This window comes from Strongylocentrotus purpuratus, unplaced genomic scaffold (genome assembly GCF_000002235.5).
Source record: "Strongylocentrotus purpuratus isolate Spur 01 unplaced genomic scaffold, Spur_5.0 spur5_scaffold_9, whole genome shotgun sequence".
Classification (NCBI taxonomy): domain Eukaryota; kingdom Metazoa; phylum Echinodermata; class Echinoidea; order Camarodonta; family Strongylocentrotidae; genus Strongylocentrotus; species Strongylocentrotus purpuratus.
The window spans coordinates 19587623-19614780 of NW_022145615.1; the positions used below are offsets into that span (position 1 = coordinate 19587623).

Sequence of the window (27158 nt, forward strand, 5' to 3'; positions counted from 1 at the left end):
GAAACTACAACAACAGATTATTCCATGTTTCACAAAATTTCAGGTTTATATTTGCTTTCTGCAAGATTAGAAATACAAAAATGTACAGTATTTACAGGAACATCGACGAATACAGCTATGTACATGCATACACTATTTACAGCTGATTACCATATTACAAATAAAATTGCACAAAAAAGGCAGATATACATGAATTCCTTGTCTCAATTTACAGCATAAATAAGGATATGAGTTGTAAGATTTCTAATTATCTACATGAATACCAACAAATTTTATGTGATTGATACATGGAAGATATGGTGAAGAAAGAAAGCAGGAAGGTTGGTCTAAATGAGGAGGATGCTTGAGACAAGAAGAAGTGGAGGGAGTGAGTGTCATCATGGCACAAAAGTAAAGTTAAGGGGGAAATGCTGACTTTAATAATTGATGATGATGATGATGATGTATATGTGAGTATATGCACAGTTACTCATCCTCTGTTACATTGATAAATTTACTCGTAACCAACTGTTAACAGACAATATCTTGTCCTTTGAAAGTAATTATGCAATTTTTAGTTCAAATTATTGATGGTCTGGTAAGAGACGCCTCAGTATGATACAAATTCCAAACTGAATTCAATAACTTCTCAACAACCATGATCATCACGAACGTCATCAAACTCCTGTAAATCATCATCAAACCACATTATTATCTCAAGAAAATGTTATTCAGCTCCCTTCTCTGTACAACATATCAAACCAAAAATACTAAAAAAACGAACATATATACAATTCAGATAATAAATTATAAAATCTTCTCCAGACCAAAATAGATTTACAAGCTAAGCATTCAAATGTAATACTATTCTGGCAAGCTTAAACAATGTTTTTTGGACAAAAAAGGTAGCAACAACGTAAACATTTCTTAAATATTTATACATATTACATGTATTTCAGCTATGTATGTATTAAAATGAGTTCACCTTTCTATTTTCACTGTATATAACAAGAGTTTACATGATACAGGCATGAGAATACTTCTTGTAACAGACTGAAGAATGATTGATGTCCAACGTGACAAAGCCAGGATGCTACCCAAGTACATGCTCGCTAGGGGACCTACTGCTCAAAATCTTCTCTGAGGGACTGCATCAATAGAGGATTAACAATTAAAGGGAAAAGGAAGGGAGTGGTGGCATAACTTTCCCTCTCAACTGGCTATGGAAGTCAATTAAACAGCCAAAACATAAACTTTGACTTCATGATTAAATAAAAATCCAGTAATATTTCCACTTAAATCACAGCCTGACAACGGAGGATTCTTCTCACTTTATATCACAACTCATAACAAATTTAGGCAACTTATTGGATAACATTTCAAAATTTGAAAACAAAACTGATGGATTTCTGAGCAGCTTTGAAGGCAAGAGGCAAGAAAAATTTGTTTTGAAGGTTGGGTGGAGAACTATATGGTCACACAGGTATATCCTAAAGCCCTTTGCCCACTATACAAACCCACTGCAAACCGATTTTGTGAAAAACCACAATTGCAATAGTTATGGAAATCTAAACAAATTTAATCTTCATGACTAAGGTACCTAATAACAATATGAATACCAATTACCACAGTTTTCATGTTAAAGCATTCTAGTCAGAGTGAAGGCTATATGGGCTTCAAATCAGAGACAATTGCATGGGTGGTCACAACAATTTGCCTCTGATTAGCTTTCATTCTTAAACAAGGAAGTTTGTGGTTTCGTCATTACGATTTTACATGTTTGAATGTTCATATGAAATGCTTATGCAAAGTCTTCCATTCTAAGGACCTTGATCAGATCATGGTTTGATCGTATAGTGCAGTGGGCTTTTAGATTCCTCACTATTTCATCAGCTTTCTGTTTCACTGCCCCCAATCTCCTCTTCCTCCTCCCCCTCTTCATCATCCTCATCGTTGCTAGGCTTTCCGTAGTGATTGGATTTCATCAGCTATCTGTTTGATCACCCCCATCATCCTCATCTTCCTCTTCATCTTCTTCCCCCTCACTTTCCTCTTCCTCATCATCCTCATCATTGCTAGGCTCTTCGTCGTGGTGGAACAGTTTCATAAGGATGGCAAATCTTTCCTTGACCTTTAGAATAAAATGAACAAGATGAATAAGACTGTGTCTCTAATATACCTCCGCCTATATGTTTATTTATTGATTAATCATCCTGTGACCACCATTGGACTTCAAGAACCCACATGCTTTTCATTTAATACTTTCTTCCGTGGTTTTATGTACTTGATCCCTACTTGGTCCACATTGTTTCAATTTCTTATTAATAAGATATTTTCTGAGAAATCTTACACTTTCATAACCCCATGATATTTGATATTGAATATGTCTTAGAAGCCAAAAAGAAGACACAACTGGGCTAAACATACATACCTGTTGGGGTGTTTTGTCAGTAAGTTGAGAAGCCACGTTGATGAATGTCTCCTCCCTGGCTCCTTTTTCCTGACAGGCTTGTAGCAACACCCTGTCCGCATCTCTGTGAATGAAACACAACATAGGAAAGATCAGAGCCTTGTTTCATACAATTTGTTATCGATAACAAATGCTACATTTCTATGACAAATCTGCTCCTAACCGATCAAATGCACGATTTCAGTAGCTTATAACAGTTATTGTAACTTATTGTTATTGTTAACAAGTTTTATGAAACAGGGCCTAGATCCATGAAAAGTTTTAGACATATGAATGTTGTGACCAGTAAAACGCTGAAACCATTAATGAGACCATTATTTTAGACATTTCTTTGGCCAGTGGTCAATTCAAGATACCTTACCAGAAATATGTCCTCTAAAATAATTCAGATGTAATGTAATTTGAGAGATCACACATGTCAATATTTGCACACAAATCAGACTTCCAAACATTTGAAAGGAAAAGGTTGTCCAATCTCCATCATCTCCTCTGCATATTTATCAGGAATTTCCGTTTACTCAAGGCATCAGGTTTCTTAAGTTGAGGTCACCCTAAAATACTAGTTGTAACTCCTACCTGTTCCAGGTAGACCCTGACGAAGCTCCATCGGTCTCTCCAGTAGATGATTGCTGAGGATCTACTGCTGCTCCTCCTCCTTCTTGTTCTACCTTGTCTCCATCATTAGGCTCCTCCTGTTCTCCTCCATCTACCATCATCTCCTTGTCTCCTGCAGGAACTGGTGTCTCCTGTTCTCTCCTCTCAGTCTCCTGCTCTCTCCTCTCAGTCTCCTGCTCTCTCCTCTTAGTCTCTTGTACTCCGCTTCTGGCAGAAGCAATAGCATCGCTGCCTAGTCCTTGTTCGTCTGTCATCTTTCCATCTGTGGATTCAGACTCCATCCCTTCTGGAGCAGTCTTTGTTTTGATCTCGGGCTCTGCAGACACCACATCGGATGCAGGAACACCTTCCTTTTCTGAATCAACGATGGCATCAACGGCCTTTTCCTCATCCTATGCAAAGAAAATGAAAGATATATTACACAAATATGACGGCATGCTTGCTTATTTCAGGGTTGTTTTAACCAAATAAAGGTGACCTTTACATTCTTTAGAAATTGACAGTTTCGCCTCTTGAGATGCATGTGTGTTTACTTTAAAGATATATTTCACAAATATGAAGGTGTGCTTGCTTATTTCAGGGTTGTTTAAACAAAATAAAGGTGGCTTCTTTAGAAATTCAACAGTTTCAGCTCTTGAGCTGTATGTGCATTTACAACCAACCAACCTTATAATGTATTTAAATTAAATATGTAATCCTATTAGTAATCTTTTCCTAAGTACTATCAGTGCAAATCGGCGGATGTGGTATATTCGCGAATGTAATGATTGGTATATGTTGCACACAAAATTATAATACCAAATAATTTAAGAAAGCGCTAAAATTACTAATTTTTCCAGCTGTTTGGTACACTTTAAGGTATTTCTCAGTTGATGCAAGTGTGGCTTTAGGAATAAGTGAGGTAATCCTGCACTTAAGAATTAGAAGGAATGGCATCACATACCTTTAGAGTATTCTGAAATTCCATGGGTGAACATGTGAGACTGCGGCTGTCTGTATCCATGGTGACCCCTGACCCCAGGAGGGTAGTATGGGAGGAGGCAGGGCTTGTGCTCAGCTGGGATCCAGAGTTACTGGAAGTGGGAAAGAGAAATCCATATAAAAATAAAATTGAATTTATTAAATCAATTTTAGAATACAGAGACAATCTTGAATATTAAAAAAAGATTTAATCTGATTATATAATACCACTTTAGTTTGCAATTTCCAGCTTGCATTGTTGTACACTTATCTTTTTAAGACCGAAGGATGTAAGAAGTTGGCAAATACATCTTTACAATTTTTATCTTGGATTGAGTACAATCGGGTTAATTTCCTACACATTTTAAAACAAATGCTGGGTGTACAAACGTTCTGTTTTACTTCTGTAGAGTATACAGATTCACACTCCCCTGCACATAATCATCAATTTCCCAGGTGCTTTCTTGAAAAAGACAATGGATTTGACATCATCCGGTAGCTGTCCACAGGGATAATTTGAGACAAACACAACAAATCTTTCATTACCTATTTCCTGAGTCCATTGTCTCTCTACTGCCCTGGCTGGTACAAGGTGAGTGGTCTCCGTTTAGATCATCGGTGCTCTCTCCAGACGTCATGTGATTCAGCTCTCCTCCATCCTCTGCCTCATCATCTGCATCATCCTCTGATATCACTCCACCTTCATCATCATCGTCGTCTTCATCGTCTCTGTCATCTGCAACATCCTCCTCTTCCTCCTCTTCCTCTTCCTCCTCCTCATCTTCATGGCCTTCTATATCATCCTCATGATCTGCAACATCATCATCGTCGTCGTCATCTCCGGTAGCAACACCCAATTCATCTTCGTCCTCATCTTCTTCACCGATATCCACATCGTCATCATCATCGTGGTCATCTTCATCATCATCTTCCTCGTCATCGTCATGATCCTCATCGCCACCTTCCTCATCGTCCTCTACATCGTCCTCGTCTTCCGTCGCCGAGGCATTGTCCTGGAGGTAGTCCGCCAAATTATCGCACATCTGTGAGAGATGATTAACAGCCTCGTTCGTGGTTTCCTCTCCCTTCGCAGCATCGGCCATCTTTGATCCCCTGCCTCGCCTCTTGCCCTCTCCAGGTCCTCCTCCTCCCCTTCTGCTTACTGATCTGTCTCGTAGGGGCCGGCTCCGCCCGGGACATAGACCACGGAGGGAGCTGATGAGCTCTGCTCTGGTAACCTAGAGAGATAATGAAACGACAAAAGGATTGGCTATAAGGCCTATAAAAAAAAGATGCTGTATTGCCCTTTGCGACCGACCCAAAATCTTGATATCTATGGTCGGCTTTTTAAAAAAGCTTCTTCTTTTTTTTTAATGATTTTTAGAGGAAAAAAATGTCTACCAAAAGAGGCAGGAAAAAGAGAAGAAAAAAAGTTTTAAAAAAATAAGATTTCCGACCGACCAACCCAAGTTTTGGCTGCACCTAAAGTGCAATACAACATCTTTTTTTTAAAGGCCTAATAAGGATTAACGACAAAGTTCTACAAGAACCCCATGTATACTGCATTGTCCTTTTTTATAAGTGGCCTTTTGATAGCAACCTAGCTATCTTATGATGAAAATAGTGCTGTAGTCAAACGTTTAACCGTCCGGTATCCAAACGTCCAAGGCACTATCTGTTTCCAAATTGGCGGTTTCGTTTTCCTGTTTTTTTTTTTTTTTGAAAACCAAAATAAATCACATTATTAACAAATAATGTACATAATTAGAAACGAAATCACTGAACAAAATAGAAAAATTAACTGTCGGACATGCATTGAAATAATGACTGTGTTTCACTTTATTTATGAAGCTGATAAATCAAATTTTGCCGACATTATAGTCATCATAAGTCAGCCCCGACTGTTAAATTTTGAATTGCAGAGCAACAATCTACACGATAACAATCATTTGCAAGATTGTAGAATGTAGATTGAGAAGTTGACTCGCAAAACTAGGTTCCCAGCCTTGAATACATGCACAAAACTTAACTGATGCCATTTAAGTCCTAAATCCTGACCTCTGCAATATCGCGATCGCTAGCTCTTAACACGAATATATGTGCGTACTAGATTCATTAGCTTCATAAACAAAGTGAAACCCAATCATTGTTCCAAAGCATGCCCGACAGTAAAGTCTCCGTTTTTGTTCAGTAATTTTGTTTCTAATTATGTAAATTCTTTCGAAATATAATGATTTCTTTTAATTTTCCAATACAAACACAATTTTTTTTTTAAATCCTTTTAACCGAAAACCGTCCGGTTTTGGCTGGCGGTTAAACGGAATTGGAAATATCTGTGATGTTACAACACTAGATGAAATTTTTCATTCCATATCATTTTGTATCAGTTACGAAAATGTGCATGTATCTCATCAAGCATTTTTAGAAAAGATAAGGAGATATATTTCTTTATGAACCTTCTCTATCGTATCCATGTATATTTGATTAAGTATTGAAAAGCTTCAATCACACTGAACTTGAACTACCAAATCATTCTGTGAGTACGATAAGGGGGGGGGGGTTTAAAACAGTGGATGGGCAACTCACCATGGCTGAGCAATAGGCGCAGTGCCTTGTTTTACGCTGGACCCGGGAGTCTTGAGACTTCTCATGACAGTTACATTTACAACTCCTGGTTCCGTACTGAAGCTCATCATTCAATCCTTTCCACGGGTCCAGGATATTCTGAAAATAAGAAATAGAAAGATAAAAATTAAAACAATGATTAAGGTACTATCACAGCAATTAGATTTATTTCTATACAAATAATTATGGACAAGCCCAAGGTACGCCCCATACATTACCCAATATAATAGAATTAGTATGGATCGTGAACATGAATTGACATTTTAAAAACATAATTTTACTTAAAGCCCCACTGTACTACTTGTAGCTACTTGTTCCCTCTACATAGAAAGCAATGCCTAATCGGTGACCATTGGTCCCATTGGTCCCCCATGATCCTCTTTTTCTTAATATATTAAATGAGAGCTGAGTTGATGAGATAGCCACCTGCCAGTGACCACCCTGGGTGGCCTCCTAGCCAAATTAGTACAGTTGTCCTTTAATATATTGTCTGTTCTGAGCTCTGGTCCGTCGACCAACTTCATACAGCTACCATATATAGTCAAACCTGTCTTAGCGGCCTTAATAGACAAGTGTGAATGATACCAAAATCTTAGAAACCTGTCTGTAAAGACCACCCAAGGGAGAGAAGAAAGGTGGTCTTTATGTACAGGTGCCTAAAGTTTATGTTTCGGTCAATGAGAAACCATTTTCAAGGGAAACAAAAAATAAGGTCTTTGTAGACAGGTGGTCACTAAAGCAGGTTTGACTATTATTTAAAGGACTCGGGACAAGTACTCTTACCCTATAGGTAGCACCCCTCCCCTGTTGCTTGGTTATGGTCCCTTCTTCTTCCTCTTCGCTCTCTGATAGCTCAATCTCCTCAAAGTCATCACACTGAAAAATCAGAAATAAAAAATATGAGAAAACAGTTCTATAGTACATTTGGTTTTGCACTCTCCTGTTAGTCCCCCCTTGAAACAAAAATTAAAGTGTGGTTTTAATGAAATTATTTACCTGAAAATTTTGTATTGAGTTCAATTGGAAAATGTTAATATGTTTGAATGTGAAAAGAAAATCACACATATTATATTTACGAGACTAACCTTGATTGGCAATATGCTATGTTTTTCAGTTCCTAAAAGCAAATTATATATATATACTCTGTATCTGTAGTTAATCTGCATACTATGTGATATTAAGTTTGGTAACACTTAATTAAATTAAATAAAATTAAATGAAAAGAAATGGAAATGGAAATGAAATGAAATGAAATGAAAATGAAAAATGAAAAATGAAAAATGGAAAATGGAAAATGGAAAATGGAAAATGGGAAATGGAAATGGAAATGGAAATGGAAATGAAAATGAAAATGAAAATGAAAATGAAATTGAAAATGGAAATGGAAAATGGAAAATGGAAATGGAATGGAAATGGAAAATGGAAATGGAAATGGAAATGGAAAATGGAAATGGAAAATGGAAAATGGAAAATGGAAAAGGAAATGGAAATGGAAATGGAAATGGAAATGGAAATGGAATGGAAATTGAAATGGAAATGGAATGGAAATGGAAATGGAATGGAAATGGAATGGAAATGGAAATGGAATGGAAATGGAAATGGAAATGGAAATGGAATGGAAATGGAAATGGAAAATGGAAAATGGAAATGGAAATGAAAATGGAAATGGAAATGGAATGGAAATGGAAATGGAAATGGAATGGAAATGGAAATGGAAATGAAAATGAAATGGAAATGGAAATGGAAATGGAAATGGAAAATGGAAATGGAAATGGAAATGGAAATGAATATAGAAATGGAATTGGAAACGAGAATGAGAATGAGAATGGAAACGGAAATGGCAACGGAGATGGATTGGAATGAAAATTGAAATGAAATCCAATAAAATTAAACGAGGAACATATACTGGAAATTGAAGGCTCAACATGTGGATGAAAACCTTTTCAGTTATGTTTGATTAAACTATGCATCCAAAGAACAAGGTCAAGCACGAGAAGGAATTCTTACAGCCATTTTCTTTTCATCGGTGAGATTTATTTCCTCAAAGTCCATCATGTAGTTCTCTGGTGGTCTGCTGTCAGGGAATAACATGGATAGCTCCTGTTCCAGATGAGGCTGCCCTTTCAGCAGTGGGATCAATGCTTCCTTCAACTGAAAAGAGAATATATGATACAGTGAAACCTGTCTTTAAAGACCACCCAAGGGAGGCAAAATAGTGGTCATTATAGGCAGGTTGTCTTTATGTACAGGTTCCTTTAGTACATGTTTCAATGAGAAACTCTTTCAAGGGAAACAAAAAATGTGGTCTTTGAAGACAGGTGGTCACTACAGCAGGTTTGACTATACATGAGTGGTTGGGTAGGGTCGGCCAAAAGTCCAAAAATTTTAGTCCCATGATAAGAGCCCAACTTGGAAACTATTAAAAGCCCATCCCCTAATTTCCCCAACAAACAAGAACAACAAAGGTAAGAAAAATTAAGATGTTACCTATCTGTAAATACATATAGCTACCTATTAAACTCCCTTAATTTATCTATACATATCCGTGGAACTTTGTCTAGCTACATACATGTATGTACATGTTTATCTAAATATCTACCCATATGTGTATTCCCCAATCTATCAACTCTGCAAACTGACCAATCCTCGCAGTGAGAATCAGCTGATTCAGCACATTTGTAAAACTGGAGAACCTCTTCCCACTTAGTATTAAAACCAGAAAGGAAAATATCAAACAGCTGCATGACAGCTACCCAATCTCAATATATTCACATATTGTATTATTCTATTATTGTAAATTATGTCCTGAAGTATGTTAAACTTTAACTCATGTGTATTTTTACTTTCTTTCTTGAATTACTTGATGGTCCTATGCCCACAATTATACAATGTCCACACAACTGCGCCAGGAGTGTCATTTTTGACAGACATGGCGCATTATAAATATTCACTATTATTATTATTATTATATCAACACATATCCCTACACCTAAACTTGTTGCAGTGGCCATTTTAACCGTTTTAGGTTAATAGTTTTTGTAAACAAGTTTCTTGATGACTAAGTATGGACTTACGTCTTGATAGTTTCGCTGCGTCTCTCCCCATTGTACCATGGTTTTGACGATCCTCTGTATATGGGCTGGCTGCTTGTAGAAGTGGACCTCTACTTGACGTAGGAATAGCCTGGCCTTGGAGAACTCCAGACACTCTAAGAACTGAAATCAAAGGAGGAAAGACGCCAAAATGAAGAATTTCATACACTTGTTAAAGGTAAAGACCAGTTTTGGAAACGCCCCCCTCTCAAAAAACAAAATGGAAGCTCTTATTAATCATGTGAAAGAATATGTTTTGACCAATACTTGATGATAAAAATTTTGCCGGGAAACCGCCTACTAATTGATATATTTGGTAGATTAGTTTATCTATTGGGACCAAATACATGTAGATAATATGCACGTGTCGCGCACGTGTGCGTAGTCCCATATACATCTTTCTGTGTACAGTGCTTGTAACTTTACGAAGACTTGGCCAAATTTCTTATCATTTTGATGATTCCAGAACCTTGCAGTACACACCAATATACTTATATGCAAGATGATCCACCTTTTCTGATCGATTCCACAACATTCTTTCACAATGCAATCGCATGACCAGAACTAGTCTTTATCTTTAACAACTCTGCCAGTGTTATTATTGTTATCATTACTATTTAGCATCACCTGTGCCTGGGAGGCGAAAAAGCAAACTGAATCACCTTAAACCCTATGGTCTCTCCTCCCGGTATGACTGATTGGGGGTGTGCAGGTGGACCTCTACACCAGGGTATTCCACTACTCTTTTAAGAATAGAGCAGTGGGTCTTTAAAGTGCAAAGGTGGTGACTCTCCTCTACACAGGGCCTCCATTTAACATCCTATCAGAGGGACAGGATGTTTTCCACTCAACATAGCCCGCGTCGATGAAACATAGGAGGGGCACGTTCATACATGCATTATCTTAAGTTGGCTTAATGTTACTAGACTTTCATTGAGATATATGTCAAAACAGAACTTTTAAGCAACGAACATCAGTAAATACTATACCCTTTCAGAAGCATCTTTTCGTGCCTAAGTCTTGATTATTATCCTGCTTGACTCTCAAATAATTCTTAAGTCCATTTAAAACCTATTTCTTGAAATGTAGCGCCCTCAAAATTGATAAGGAAAGTGTTTTGGCAGTGGTTTTACTGGTTAGTTACTTACCACACCGCACTGAAGGGCAACATCAGGAGGCATAAAGGCAGTGAATTCTTCTATCAGATCAGGTCTTTCTGACAACACATACTTCACTGCGTAGTACAACTGTAAATGGAGATATTTGTTAGCTTCACAGTATATATACACTATATATTTCTACTCTATTTAAAGAAATTACCGTATTTGCCGGCGTAAAGGCCGCAGTATTTTTGGAAGAGAAAATATCAACAACAACAACAAAATCAGGAAAAAAAATATTGGGGAAAAAATCGTGGAAAAAAAACAAAAAAATCAGGAAACCGATTTAAATTGGGTAATTATCAGGCCTGTCAATAGACTGTAGTGTTATAAAAACTATTCAAAACCGCTGGGAAAACGGTTTCTAAATTTTGAATTCCAATCATACATATCTTGGTAATTAAACATGCAATTGGCTTATACAAGTCATGGGATTCATTTCTGACCTAAAGGTTTATAATTATGATTGCAGCATGAGCTAAATCCAGGATTTTGTTTAGAATCAGAGGCAAAATTACCTAATACCTTTAAGAGCACCATGCCTATAAATTGACTTACATTTGCAATGGACGAGTTTGGATCTTCAGAATATTCATTGAAGACTCTCAGGAAATTCCGGTACTGATCCAAGTTGTCATGTAAAGCTTCCTGTAATTGAAATTAACGAAGAGTGAGTCATTAATGCGTACAAAAAGCAAATATTTGAGTAAGAAAATGCAACACAAAGTTCATGTTGAAAAAAAAGGGAAAAAAGGAGCATGGTACTAGAGTATTGACAATGACTGACAGATGAAAACAAAAACTGATGAAATTAGAGATATTCAACTCAAAATTTCAACTCAAAACCAGGGAGGGAGAAAAAAAATTATTATTACCTTTACTCTGTCTAGAAAATCCTTGGCAAATGCCATCTCACGCTCTTCTTTCTGTAAATAAAAAGGGGAAAAGGACAAATCTGCTTATTACATCAACATTTGGGCTATGCTATTGTACATATGTGGGGTTATGGAGTTTTAAGCTATGTGGGGTTGTGGAGTTTTAAGCTATTTCTTTACTAAACCATTCAAGATAATGCATTGCATACAACATCAGCACAAAATGTACATACACTAAGTATTAAAATACAAACACAAATAAACACAAGCAGAAGAAAAAATAGCTTCCCCTCCCAATCCATATCCTCCTATCTATCTTACATTCTTTAAAGGAAGGTATTGTATTTATCTGTTAAAGATACTATGTCCCTTTTGCAGCCAACATCAAATTTTGCAGGAATTATGAATATGTCATGTATGTCCTATCTGTGAAATGTAAACGTTAGCAATGTCCTAATATTCAAATTCTGCAACAAAACCTGTTTAATTGCTAGACTCCACTGTCAGACACTATTGAGTGACTGACTGGCATTTTTTCTTCTTTGGTAATAACATACATAAAATGAGCTGTAAAGTGTACATGAGCATTTGTCTACATCAATAACCAACTTCTAGTAATGGCCAAAATTAAAACGACGACCATTTAGTACAATGGTCTGAAAATCAGACTTTTACTTACTGGTTACTTACTTGTTATAATATAGCTCTTAAGTCGATTTGACAACTAATGGTCGTTATTTTCCCACTTCAAGACATTTTCAAGCCCCCCTTTTTTTTAGGGAAGTTCTAAATTAGTATTATCTTTCAAATGCCGTTGGAATTTAACCTTTTCATTTTTTTGGCCTGAAAATGGGACATAGTATCTTTAAACTCATATAAATTACACAGCACTATTATCTCTAATTCTTAACCCCTTGAAGACTGAGCCAGAGTTCACAGCCAAAATAAATGAAACAAATTTACAACATGTGCAAAATGGATAATGTACGTACATATGGGTCTTGGTTGACTATATCCGGATCCAGGAGAACTACTGTCGACTCCAGATCTTTCCTCAGTTTGCTCTTGATCCTCTTGGCTGCGACCTTGACGTTGCTCCTCCTACCCGTCTCCATCTCTTCTTCTCCATCCTCCCCGGGACCGCCCTGCTCTCCTCCAGACAGGAATTCCCTCGCCGCAGACTGCTCATCTAGGGTGGGGGATTTCCCTCCTGTGGCTGTGGACGCCATCATCTCTGATTGGTCCATTGCCAGGTCAAAGGGCAATTTGGGGTTGCCGTTTGCACTGGCGGCACCTTCAGACATCTGGCTCGTGGTGTCTTCTTGTTGGACGGCTGGCAAGCTAGGTATCGTTGAGGGCGTATCTCCATCGGGGATAGCAGGAGGGGCCACTACAACAGGGGACGCTGTCCTGGAGAGTTCTACGGTTGGACTTTGAACTCGGTTTACAGTGATGATTTGACTAGCACTACCTACAGAGCTCCCTATTGTGATTCCTTGCATGGGCTCAGAGCTAGCAAGTCGTACAGGCACATGTGCCTCTGTTGCTACCTTATCGTCCATTCTCACCGTCATCTGCAAGGGAGAGTGTTTGGTACTTGGACTTGGACCCATTTCGGGACTAGCAGTGAGAGCAGTGGATACAGGAATAGATTGGACTTCCTTTTGTACTTTCGAAGAAGCATCAATATCAGATAGGCTCTCGTCACAACGAAGGGCTATAAGGTTCTCTGCTGCTATTACTTTTGGACTAGCAGTCCTCATGGTCTCTTCCTCCTCATCTAACTGCCTCAAGGCAGCCTCCAGAGGAATACAATCCTCGTCTGTATCACTTGTCCTTCTCTCCCCTGTGGCATTTTGGGTCATGATGCTTTCACCTGATTCTGCCAACCCTTGATTAGCTTTCGCAGAATCAGGTGAACGTTCCTTATCACCATCCCTTCTCACTGTCATCTTACCGGGTGATTGTTTGGCATTGGGACTTCGCAAACGTAGCCTCTCAGGACTATTCCTTGCAGTGCCTAGCTTAAACTTATTCAAGGAGGACATGCCCTTTGAGGCGAGAGACGACATGCTCACAAATCCACCAAGCCTGCGCCTAGGGGACAGCTTCTTATTTCTCTTTTTCATAATCAATTCCCTCACAGTATTCCTTGGCCCAACTCCAAGAGGTACTAAAGAAGTCCTCCTCTTACTAGAGAACACTGATAGAGCTGCCTCAGCCTGTGCTGTTCTTTCTGCACTTTGGTTCAAAGCTTCTTGAGTTGTATGCAGAGCAATTTCTGCTTGAGTATCGGGCAATGGCATTGCAATTCTTTCACTTCCATTTGTCTGATAAGACTCTGCATTGATTTTCTCCAGCGCTGTCTGTGCTGTGGATGCATGAAAATCAGAGAACTGAAGAGTTCTTACTACAGAATGTGATGTAGTTTCTGTAATGTTATCCATCTCCATCTGGGGGGCAATGGAGGATGTTACATTTGTGGCAGCCCTTGCCATCTGGGCAGCAAGTGACACAGTACTGCTCGGTGGAAGATTAAGCACAGGATTTGCATAGGAACTTGCTACACTTTGAGTTGCAGGCGAAGCCACAGATTCTGCCCCAGTAGAAGATTGTGGCACGCTTGGTAGACCCTCTGCAGGTGGTGCGTTTCCTGCAGCAATGGCCGACATCTGGGGGCTGTCTATCACGTACTTCACTTCACAGACAGTCCTGGGAAGGAGACCTGGTGGAATGATCTGTTGCCCAGGCTGCAATATCAGTCCTCCTGCGGTAAGCCCAACATTAGATGCTAGGATATAATGGGGCGTGGCCCCCGGGTGAAACTGACCGATGACTGGACCACCATCTTGGACTGGAACCTGGACCTGGTCTTGGGCAGGTGTCTGATACGGGATGTGGAGCTTTGGCTTGAGCGGAGAGAGAGTCTGCACACGCCTCATTCCCCTCTCTTGCTCAGACTCGAGGAAGCAGTCCTTGATATGAGGTTGTCCACCCTGTAAAGACACAAGAGAAGAAATTATAATGGTGCCTATAAAGTTTGAGGTTTCATAATTTATCAGTATAAAAGGCTACAGGGATCCCGTAACTTTGTCACAGATTCTGGCGCAAAGATTATTATTAACCTTTAGGTCAGTCAGGAACCCCACGACTTTTACAAGCCGATCGCCTGTCTGATTATCAAGATATTTATGATTGGAAATCAAAACCAAATTTTGCGTTTTCCTAACGGTTCTCATAACACTACAGTCTATTGAGAAAAACGAGTATGGTAAAAACCAGTCACTCAAAGATTTTTACTTTTTTGGAGGCACTTCTTGATCATCATAGAGCGCAATTTTTTTAGGGCTTCAATATATCACCATATCACAGACACTGATAACACTTTGGGCCATGCATCTCCGATTTCTGTCATATCAATATTACATTTCCTCAGAAACACTGTGAGGTGTTAAAAATCCTGTGACAACATATCCGTATACGGACAGCACTATGAAGCAATGCACAATACAACCACTTGAAATTGTCAACACTCTCCTAACAACTATTCATATAAGATTCCAACTGAAGAAGTAACGTAGATTCTTGTGTGCACTCACCTGTATGTTGAGAACCCATTTTGGTAGCTTCTTGTTGTTTCGTATGTTGACAGGGGCAGTGGCTTGATGGGGTCTCACTACAGCACACATGGACGGTGAATGAACCAGCTGCTTAGTGCTCTTGTAGATCTATGTATGTACGAGTAAGAGATTCAAAACAGATTAATTATTATACTGGTGATTTCTTTTATAGCGCTCATGGTGCGTAGCACATGTATCCGTTTTAAGCCAAACCACCGAGTAACTAGCATTAAGATTATCAGGTACCCATTTACACCTGGGTGGAGAGTGGCAAATGTAGATTAACGTTTTGCCAGAGGACAGTTGTCGGCTGGGATTTAAATCCTATACAATGTGATCTACATTCTGAAGACTAATCACTAGACCATAACATCTATATATGTATTAGGTGAAGTTAATACATGTAAGTAAGTGAAAGTGAATTGAATAATTCATATTTAGGCACTAAAGTGTGCATTTATTTGGCTTGCAATTGGATTACATCACGATAATGGCCTATTCGGACCAAGCCTGTAGTGTACTTACCACGATGGGATTGTTGACGTCCACCTTACATTTGCGATGGCAGAGGAGGTTCTTAATGCGGTTCCTGATCTGAGAGGATGTCTTACAGGGCATCATCAGACTCTGGATCAGGTGAAATCCGTTTTCAAACTTGCCAAACTGATGGAGGCCCCTCGTCACCAATCTGAAGAGACAGCGAAGGAAAGATACATTGAGTGAAGATGGGTGTATAGGGCTGGTGTTAGTGCTTAATAAACCGTAACACAGCCTTAAACACCGAAATGAAAATCAGCTGGTTAAGGCTTTGACCTCTGAATATTGTCAACTTCCAGTAGCTCGTGTTATCGATTTAAAAAAATTATAGTCTGCTGAACCAACCTTTGTGGCTGGTGTTAATATGTTATGTACAAATGTCCTATTCACTAACAAAAGCCCCTAGGGACTAAGCAAATGTTGATTTCCAGTTCGGCGTTAGTGTTAAGCTATTGATATTGATATGGGTATCGGGCTCTTCATTTCATCAGCAAATGTTTAGCTCGATTTAAGAGCTCTTGACTGCTATAAACACTAACACCCAACTTGAAATCACTCAATGACATCAAAATGTGGTAAAGAGGGCAATTTACCATTTCAACAACTAAATTTTTTTAATCAAGCAGGGTAACCATCAAGAAGGAAAGACTAGATGCACTATAAATATAAAATGTTATTATAATAACAATAATAATATTTTGGTTCTTGTATAGCACATATCACATTATGTAACGTCTCTCTGCGCTTCCAAAGAGCTTTGGAAGTTATTACCCTAGCTTTAGCTCTGGCAGCCGAAATCAGCACACAGTGCATTATGATTATTATTATACTGCACATTTTTCAAATTTCATTGAAAAGGAGTGATTTGTACTTACTTGTCTTCGCCCTCCACAAAAATGATTTTGGAACTTCTGGAGATGTCGTGAAACATGTTTTTGGGTAGGAGCTCGGCATGGATGAAGACCTTGCTATGGGCCATCATGTCGCCCAGTTCTATCCGGAATGGTGGGGGCTTCGATCTCGTCACCGCTTTTTTCTCTGCAAGGTGCATCAAATAAATAACAGCATTAATCTCTCATTTCCTTTTGCGTTATATATACCGTAAACCTCTGTGTATAAGACGCAGCTTTTTTTCTGCCGAAAAAATTGAAAGTCGGGGGTGCGTCTTATACGTCTAATGCTACGGTCACAAAGGTTGGTACAAACAATTATTTCGTACGAATCTTCGTTTTCCATCGTCTTCCCGAATTTCCATTGTCTGAAAATCGTTCGTAAGGTGTTCGTAGCAGTTCGTAATGGCATTTGTGACCGGGGCATTAGGTACAACAACAAAAAAAATCATGTTTTTTCTTAAAGTGTTGATTTATGCCCCTCCACCTGCACTGTGCCTGGCAATGTCTCCCAGCTCAGTCATACAAGGTGTGTTGACTCACCACTCGGAATCTAGAACAACACTAGTATGGCAGGATTTCTGTTTGGACTTAGAGGAAAACTTGTCTGTCATCTTAAGTTTTAAAAACGACATTGTTACTATGTGTGACAAGTACACAAGCACAAATCAGCACCTTCAACTGCACCTCGCAGTAAAATAAAGGTCCTTCTCTGCATGGTTTTTTTAACAGGAACCTGGCTTGCTGCCAACAAAGTTTTTCAGGCTGCCAAAATAGGGGTGCGTCTTATACACAGAGATTTACGGTACATGTTTATTTACATGTTTATTGGATTGGATCTTTGAATAAGTTGTATATAATCACAAAATATATCAACTCTAACCTCTAAACTCCTCCTCTTCTTCTATGATTGGCAGTTTGGGCGTCTTAAGCAACTCCAGAGCCCCGCCCAAGTTACAGGATCTGAAGAAGGACTGGAACTGGGCTTGTCTCTGGTCCACATTCCCTTGGCTCCTCATCCCATCTTCATTCACACCAGCAAGTAGGTCCAGCTCAGCCTGGCCAGAGATGATTTGAAAGAAATTTGGAGGAGGGGGGAAGGAAAATGGATTTGATAATTAGTAAAAGGTGGAAGTCAGAATGTTGAGGTTCATTCACTACACTTTAAATTGCCAGATTGATGGTTCAAATCCCTGCATGGTACAAATGTCCTTCGGCAAGTTATTATCAGTGCCAATGCCACAATTGCATTAAAACAAGCACTTTAATACAGAGTTTCCCTTGTGGCTCAAATTGCAAATTTGAGATTTGCATAGCTGTAGTGATGTCATATTTCAAACATTCATAACTTTCTTGTTATTGGTTTGATATATTTCAAGCTTTCGCCATTCTATTTCTCAGATTTGTCTGCTTTCATTCAAATGAACTTATTACAAGGGCTGGATTGCCCTCTACGGACACCTTAACTGATCTCTTATTTACCTTCAACACATGAATATTCAATAGATTGAAGTGGTGCTAAATGAAGGCTTCCCAGCAGGAAACCATTTTTTGTATGTAAATGGTCCTATTGACATGAATATGGCTTTGTAGAATCCCAGGGGTAATTCATTAGGACCAAAGAAATTTGCATTGACACCTTGGTTTGAAGTGCATTAAACTATGGCCTTATGGATTCACACAAAGGTGGTTTGGGAAAAACATTTTGGGAGGTATAAAGTATGCGCTTGTATGTTTACTACCTTGTTGGTATTGTCATTTAAACATGGGATTTTTTTAAATCTCGGAATGCACTAGTGAGAGAACTCGGACTAAATGTACTTACCAAGTACTGTTTCGACTGGTTTGCGCAATCTGTAAGCGTGTCGTTTTCCCTTGCCATCAGGAACATCTGACATAACAACTGTGTATGCTGTCAGAGAAAACAGACAGTGAGAAAGAATACAATTTGAGAACTCTCTAGGGCGATCGATTCCATGATAGAATTTTTTCAAAAATTCTAAAAAATTAAATATGCTTTTTGTTCGCCACCAATGTAATAATATTTTAGTTAAACGTCTAAATACAACAGGATTAAACAACCAAGGCTTTTGTATTATGATGACTTCAAAACTTCTTTTTTTTTTAAAGAAAATATGAAACAAAATGAAAAGAAATTGACTCAATCTTACTGAGAGTCACGAGCAATGCATACAAAAATAAATACATGGGACTACACATACAATGTGGCATAAATATTTGGTACAAAGCTATTTCTCATCATATTTCAAATGTGAGGCCATTTGAAGAATAGTCAAGTTCAAGGGAAATTTCTACTGTGACATTCTTCTAAAGTGTTTTCTTTACCAGAACCGAACCTTCTTTTCCTTTAATACAACTGTTCCTGAAACATTTATTGTTATAGACTAAATCAGGCTTATGTCAGGGGATACAGGTGAAAACAGTCCCAATATTAGAAACATGTGGACCTGATCTAACTACCGTTGAAAATTTATGTACGTCAGGGAATAGGGGTGAAAACAGTACCAAATATTAGAAATATGTGTACTTGTTGTAACTGCCGTTGAAAATTTATGTACGTCAGGAGATAGGGGTGAAAACGGTCCTACTATTAGAAATACAATTACCTGTTGTAACTGCTGTTGAAACTGTTGGAGCTCTTCTCCATTCAGGGTCAATGAAGGCAGTGTCTTGGCCTCGATGGTCCATGCTACAGGGGGAGCCTGCCGGACGCTAACCTCAGGAACCTGCTGTTGAACTACTGGAGGAACTGTCGGCGCTGCCACAGATGGTTGCGTTTGCTGTAGTGGTTGTGCTTGTGGTTGTTGTGGTGGAGGCTGTGGCTGAGGTTGTCCAGTTGCCACAGTAGTCACTGCTTCTGATTTTAAAGGGAAAGTTACTTCTGTGACCATAGCCGTTGATGCTGACAATACCGTTGCCTCTGTTACCATTGCTGTTGTCTCTGTTGCTGAAGTTGCCATTGTTGCCTCAACCACCGTTGTTGCTGCAGGTGTTTCCGCAGCAGGTGTTGTATCAGCTGACAACGCTGCAGCCATGATAGAGGAAAGCACTTCCCCAAGCCGAAACTTTGACGACGTGGACGCCCCGGAAGGGGAGGAGGTGGAAGGCTTCCCGGAGAAGGAAGACGGCATGGTGTAGAACTTGGAAGGGGAGAACTTCTGCTTCTGCTGCATCAAGGAACCCAGGAGGGAGGATTGAGGGTTCTGGTCGAATATGCCCATGTCAAAGTCATCTAGCCAGTCCACATCATCACCATACTGTCAAAGATAGCATAAGAAATAGAACATGTAGGATGAAAGGCACATCAACAGGTTCAGTATGAATTATATTTTTTAGCCAAGTAGACAATTCAGTGACTAGGGAGGGATAATGCAGAGCGATACATGCAGTTTTTCTCAAAACCATTACTCAAAATATATAATTCAATTTACAATTTGTTCTTATCCATCAAGTCCTGTAGATTCAACATTAAATAATCTTGAACTGGGGAGTTTGATTATGTATCACGGGATACATGTGAAATCTTAACTAGTTTTAATGACTTATGCATACTCTCCGGGTCACTAGAGTACGCGAAATACACAACAAGTTCCAAATGACATGATGATAAATTCAAGAAATAACAGAAATCCCTAAATCAGTATACAGTGTATATGTATACATCCATAAAAAATAATACATGATCAGCTGAACAAACCCTCAAAATGGTTATTCATGAACAGATAAAATTTACTCTTATGACAAAATAAAATTAGGTTTTAATACTTACAGCCTCAACCACCTCATCCAGAAGCCCATTCAGCTCTTTCTCTGTAGAATAAAAAACAAAGAGCAAATCGTAAAATAACTGCATATTCTAGTATAAACAAATGATTTTGTGGACACCTTTGATCTTTAATACAGGTTCATATGATTGCTCATTTTGTATACAGCAAATGGCAGTTGCAAAAGTCAAATTTGAATAGAAAATGACTGTACTAATAATGGATATTTTGCCATCATACTCTTAGGAAAGTTTTCAATGGTGATTTTTTTGTCTACAATACTTTGGCCCTTTAACAAGTTTTTAGATTTTTAGATCTCTGCAACATCCTGTAAGTCGCAAAAAGGGCAGTAATTTGATTCAACCTTCCTACGCATCAGTTTTTACTCTGTGAACATAAGGACATCGTGACTTACTGCTCACACGCACAGCTCTGTCTGTCCTGAAGTCTTCCTTGTCTACGGGTTCCTCTTCTGCTAGGAAGTTGTATTCCGGGTCATTCTGTTCATCATCCGTGGGTTCTGTGTGGGTAGTGTCTGCATGCAGGAAAGAAACAAAAGAATAATAATAATAATAATAATAATAATAATACTCGGCTTTTATATAGCGCGAACAACAATTAAGTCTCTAAGCGCTTCCAAACTTGAGGTTATTACCCCGACTTTAGCTGTGTTGCCATTACAGCGCTCTAGCATTTCAAAGAATTAATTCCTGCCAGGTACCCATTTACATCACCTGGGATGAGTGTAGCAAATGTAGATCAATGTCTTGCCAAAGGCCATTGAGTGTAAGGAGTACATGTGCAGTAATAACAAAAAAATTACCATGATAGTAGATTCTTCTGGGTTTTACGCAAATTCTAAATACACGACTCGATGTCTCAAATCCAAAGAACATCTCTTTCTTTAAAAATACTGTTTAATAATATTGGCTCTTCCTTTATCAATGAAAGATATACCGTTGGCTCAAAAACTAAATACACATTTTTGGAATATATACACAATATGTTGAATGATGATTGCCTCTGCAAAATAATTATACATGTAAATTGAATGTACAGTATATAGACACAAGCTTCTATCAAACCATCACCAGGCAAAGATGTGTAAAATAGGCATGTTAGGTTAAAAGAAACACATACTGCAGGGTCGACTGTGAAGAGATTTTCCTTCGTAACTTTTGATTCCCGTCTGACTTCACATGATTGGAGCTACTGAAAGGAATTGGGTAACTTTGTCTCAGTTTCTGAAACAAAATCCTGGATTTAGCTCATGCTGCAATCTTAATTATAAACATTTAGGTCAGTCAGGAACCCCATGACTTTTACAAGCCTGTCTGATCATTAAGATATTTATGACTGGAAATCGAAATTACAAAATTTGTTTTCCTAACGGTTTTTATAACACTACAGTTTACCTGGGAAAATGAGTATGGTAAAACCGGTCACTCAAAGATTTTTACTTTTTTGAGGCACTTCATGATCATTTTAAAGCTCAATATTTTTTTTAGGAGTTCAATATTACACCATTTCACAGACACTGATAACATGTAGGTCCGTGCATCTCAGGTTTAACATTGTTAAACGATGCCTTTAAGGGAAGTCAGCACTCACCTTCTGTCCTGTAGAGTGACGAAAGCCACTTCTTCCATTCGATATCCTCATGGTCGGACTCGTACACATCATACATATCATGTTCAGCATCAGGAGCGATGAAGGACGCTTCTATGGCCTCCAGGGGTTTGTCAATGGTCAGCTTTGACCGGGTGCGATGGGCTATGATGTTGGCCTCCTGGGTAGAGGGAAAATGAAAGAATGAAGAATTTGTGATGTACAGCGCTCAATGCATATTGAATCCATGACAAAAATGTTATATTAAAGGGGAACTAAACCAAACTTATATATTGATTGGTGGTCTAAACGGGCGTTAATAACTTCTTTCGTACCCCTAGGAGCCACATATGAAAGATTCACCAAAAGAGAGAAAATTCATAAAGTCTGAAGGCCTTGAGTAGCTGATTTGGCATTATGTATTCAAAGCCATTGTTTCGAAACTGGCGCCGCCGATCGTTGGCGTGTGACGTATGAGCGGAGTAACATATGCACCTAAGATAGCTGGCTAAAGATGGGGTAGCTTTATTCAATTTCTGTCATTTGATTTCTTTTTAATTACACTTTTCAAGTACTTTTCAAGTAGGCAGACATGTACTTTTTCATGACACAGTGCCCAGGTTTCTTTACCACAATGTGATAAGAAGCTTATCTGGACAACTACAAGATATAAACGTGCATCCTCACCTCTTTCGTGACGGCAGCCAGCTCTCTCAGGAAAGCATCATCGTCCCCGAGCCTATCAGGGTTGAGGGGAGGAGGGGGTGGCCCCATGGGTACAGGAACCACCTGCAGGTGCCTTGCTACCGGCCTGTGGCTGGTCTTGGGGGTGTCTGTGGCGGGGGCAGATTCAGGGGCGGGGCTGCCCTCCATCTCGCTCTCCGTGATGCTGGGTTGGACTGATCGGGGAGGGGTGCTGGCACAAGGGGAACCAAAGTCGCTCATTTGGGATGTGACACTTTCATAGTCGCTTTCCTCTCTCTGTGTTAGTAGAAAACAAAATTAATGTACACAAAATGCAGTCTTTTAAATAATAAAACTGTGAGCTTTAAATATTGGGTGGGGAGCCAAACAGAAATGAGAGAAAAATACTTTTTTTGTTAATTTACTTAAGTTTGATAGATTTCTTCTTCTTCTTTTTCTTTTTTTGGAGTACATCCCTCTTACAGAGTATTGTCGTACTTTGTGCAGAAAAAGGTGCGCGGTCGCAGGAACACGTGCAAGAGAAGTGCAGTGACGGACAAATAAGAAAAACTCAAAGCTAATGTGCAGGTAAAAAAACAACATCTGTCACTAAGTGAAGAGTATAATTAATTATTAAGAGTAATTTGCATTGAACTATGATTGAAAATGAAACATATAGGGTAAATAGACACATGTATGAAAGCCTCTTACATCCTGTTCTAAATCATATGCTGCCCAACTTTTTAGTCGGTTACAATTCTTCACATAATAGTACACCTATCTTAAAATGAAATACTAGAACACAACATTGAAAACAGTGATACTGGAGATTACCAATAGCCAATACCATTACTAAAATGATAACAGTTCACAGTGAATTTTCTGAACATGTTCTTTTTACATATCACAAGCTACAACAAAAATACATCTAATTTGAAAGTAGTTCATACATCTGCCAATTTCCCATGAAATTCCTTTCAAGATCAGAAAATACTCTAATGGCTTTTGCCATCGTTACTTTTTTTTCAGTATCCACAACTAATCAATTTGGACCCAATAACATACCATGAGCTCGTCCAGAGTTGGTTCATAATCCTCGTCATCCGATGATGTATCGTCTGAGAAGTTGATCTCGATGAATCCTGGCGTTGCTTTCTTATTCTTGACTGGAGACAGTGGCCACACGTATGGCATCTACAAAGAGGGAATTTGAAGATGGTTTTCAGAAGACGTGACTCCTGAGTGCGATATCTGGTACAGTCAAACCTGCTTGAGTGACAACCTGTATAGAAAGACCATCTGTCTACAGAGACCACCTGTCTACAGAGACCACATTTTTTGTTTCCCTTGAAAATGGTTTCTTATGGACACATGTACTTAAGGAACCTGTACATAATAGATCACCTGCCTATAAACACCACTTTTTTTGTCTCCATTGGGTGGTCTTTATAGACAGGTTTTATTGTATTATAAAATGGGTTTCTAATTGGTGCCCAATCTAATTGGTCAAATGACACCATGTGACTATGCATCTTTCTTTCCTACCATGCCTTCTGTGTAAAAAAGTTCCCATCAAAAAGTGATAACTCATCATAATTTTAGGAAAGTTTTCAATTATGATTTTTAAAATAACATTTTGGCCCTTATACAAGTTTTGAGATTTTCACTGTGCAAATCCCTGAATGCCTTTTAAACAAATACTTACATTTCCAACCTTTTCTGTTGCTTCCTTTAACTTGGCCCTTGTCAGTTTGGGTGTCTACCATGTAAAGAAGAGGAAAAGAAATATGGATGGTTATACAATTCATCAGTTATCGTCATTTTGAGTAGGTAAATTGTACAAACTTATTCATTTTTCCTAGATATGTATAACAAGAATCTAAGAAGTAAGGTACCACGTACATGTAACAAACTGTCTAAATCCAAGAGTTTATTCCTTTTTTCCTAGATGTGTACAACAACAGAAATCTATGAACCAAGGTACATGTAACTGTCTAAACCCAAGATTTGACAATATAATAATACTTCTTTTCCTTGTGTCATGACTGATTTTTCTCACTAAAGATTGGAACAGCACAGACCAAAAGGACTATTAAAGTATAAGTTTACACGTTATGAAAGCTCTTGGAATTCTACTCTATGGTCAACTGAGAGAGGCATCCTGATTGCCTTCAAGAAAATCTGAAAGGGCAATGATGACATATTTTAAATTCTATTCAATTTGAAAATAATTGTTTTCATCACTTAGAATTCCATAAGACCTCTGCTGTGTCTAATAAGTAAGTAATATTCCAATTATTAGAGACAAACAACACTTTAAAGCGGGACTGCACTACTTGTAGCTACTTGCGCCCTCTATAAAGCCAACAATGCCTAAGCGGTACCCGTTGATCCCCCATGGTCCCCTTTTTCTTATGTTAATTGAGAGCTGATTTGATGAGATAACCACCTGCCAGTGACCACGCAAAGAGGTCTAACCCTTCCTGGCCCAACAAGTACAGATACAGTGTAGGTTTCAAATGGGTGCAGATGACTCCAAAGGGAATACTCACATAAGCCGCTGGTTCTCGTTCTATCTCGACCAGCCCAGCATCAGTCATCGTATTCCTCACCATTGACAAAACGTGTTCGTTGGTTATCACATGCTAATAAGAAAAAATATATAAATTATGATCAAGATAGAGAGAGAAACATGTTTAACATGCAAGAGCCAAATAAAGATATAGTGAAGTACTGGTCAGATGATTACATTGTGAAAGAACCTGTCTAGAAGAAATTTGAAGAGGTTAAGTTAAGAGGTTAAACTTTAATTTAACACTTGCCGGACATTGCTTAAAACATTCCCTCTATTTGGCAAAGATGTGAAAACAGAGTTTGGAAGACCTGATGCATGCAGCTTAGTGGTCTAACTCAGCTCCAAATCATGATACATTATGTGTACAATTAATCTTTTATATATGAATCAATGTCCACAACATCAGGAAATTTGTCTTCCACTTGTGAATACAAATAATGAATGTTTTACTTACATGTAAAATGCTTTTCACATTGATGGCTGTTAGGTTATTCTTTGCTGCATTTTCCTCCAGTTTCCTTTCCAGGTCATCATCAAGGTCCAGGGCTTGGTCGATGGCTTGAACAAGGTTGTCCTCCTCTTGGACCACTCTCCTCACCGGCATCACCTTCCGTTGCTTCTTCCTGGCCAGAACAAGTCTTTTTCTCTTCCGCTTCTTTGATCTGATGGACTTAGGACCAGTTCTAGGAGGAGTCTGGTTCAGGGACAAGTCAGTTTCTGTCTCTGGGTTCTCACAGAAGCTGGTGGAAGGGGTATACTGACTGGTGGAAGGGGTGTGCTGACTGGTGGAAGGGGTGTGCTGACTGGTAGAAGGGAAAGAGTCTAATGGCAAGAAGTCCCCTGCAATCTCCACCTCGCAACCCACATCTGCAGGATGCCTGGTCCTGTCCACTTCGAACCCCGGTCCAGGAACGGCTTCATCCCCAGGAGATTCCGGAGACCTTGGAGTACCAATCACAAGCCTGCCGTCCTCACTGTATGCTGGAGATTCAGTCAACATGGACTCGTCAAATATTTCTGATCGACCCTTTTCTGGAGGCGTTGACGGTTGGCTATCCAGTGCTTGGTCATCAAGAACTCTCACGCTCACACTCTCCTTTCCCTTGCTAGGGCTACTGCTGAAGACAGTAGCCTTTGACATCGCTATTTCTTCACATTGGTCATTTTCACCTATACTACAGGGTTTTTCATGTGACGAGTGAGCACTGTGTGTTTCGCTTTGCTCCCTTGCAGGACTGGCAACATGCTCCTCCATGTCAGCCTCCTTAGAACAAGCTGTTACAGGGGTCGTGACTACATCTCCTTCAGGATCATTGGTGTCCTTTGTGTCAGGCTGCTGATCAGATGCTTCAGAGGATTCCATCGGTTCAACCTGTCCTTCTCTTTCAACCTCATTATTACTACTGCCGGTCTCTGCTGCGTCCTGTGACGTTTCACCTCTGGAGGCATCTGCTTTGGCCTCTGCAGACACCCTGTGGGATTCGCTTGAGTTTGGACATTCCACTTCTTTGTTGACAGGATCCAAAGACTTGCCATTTTCAGATGGCTCGCTCTGTTCCTTACCTCCTTCTTCCATGGTGATCCATTCACAGGTTTCTGGTTTGCAGAACTATCATTAGACTATAGCAGAAGAAGTGTACATGGCAACATGCAGAACTCTTTCTCTTCAATGAAAACCTGAAA

The 27158-nt window shown here is 39.1% G+C and overlaps 1 protein-coding gene across 1 annotated transcript; it reads right to left on the reverse strand.

Moving 5' to 3' along the window:
- Positions 1–20: 20 nt before the first annotated feature.
- Positions 21–27112, reverse strand: LOC578026 (GON-4-like protein). Its single transcript, XM_030976370.1, has 27 exons — positions 25930–27112; positions 25453–25545; positions 24606–24659; positions 23966–24094; positions 22904–23197; positions 22220–22397; positions 21024–21143; positions 20614–20654; positions 19451–20101; positions 18649–18735; positions 17707–17881; positions 16809–16971; positions 15922–16084; positions 15376–15504; positions 12769–14772; positions 11777–11827; positions 11460–11549; positions 10890–10988; positions 9724–9864; positions 8657–8800; positions 7433–7525; positions 6611–6748; positions 4571–5262; positions 4008–4137; positions 3026–3456; positions 2411–2513; positions 21–2110 (listed from the first exon to the last, which is right to left on the reverse strand). The coding sequence occupies exons 1-27, from the start codon at positions 27049–27051 to the stop codon at positions 1964–1966; spliced, it is 7662 nt and encodes a 2553-aa protein (XP_030832230.1). The 5' UTR covers positions 27052–27112; the 3' UTR covers positions 21–1963.
- Between the last annotated feature and the right edge of the window lie 46 nt (positions 27113–27158).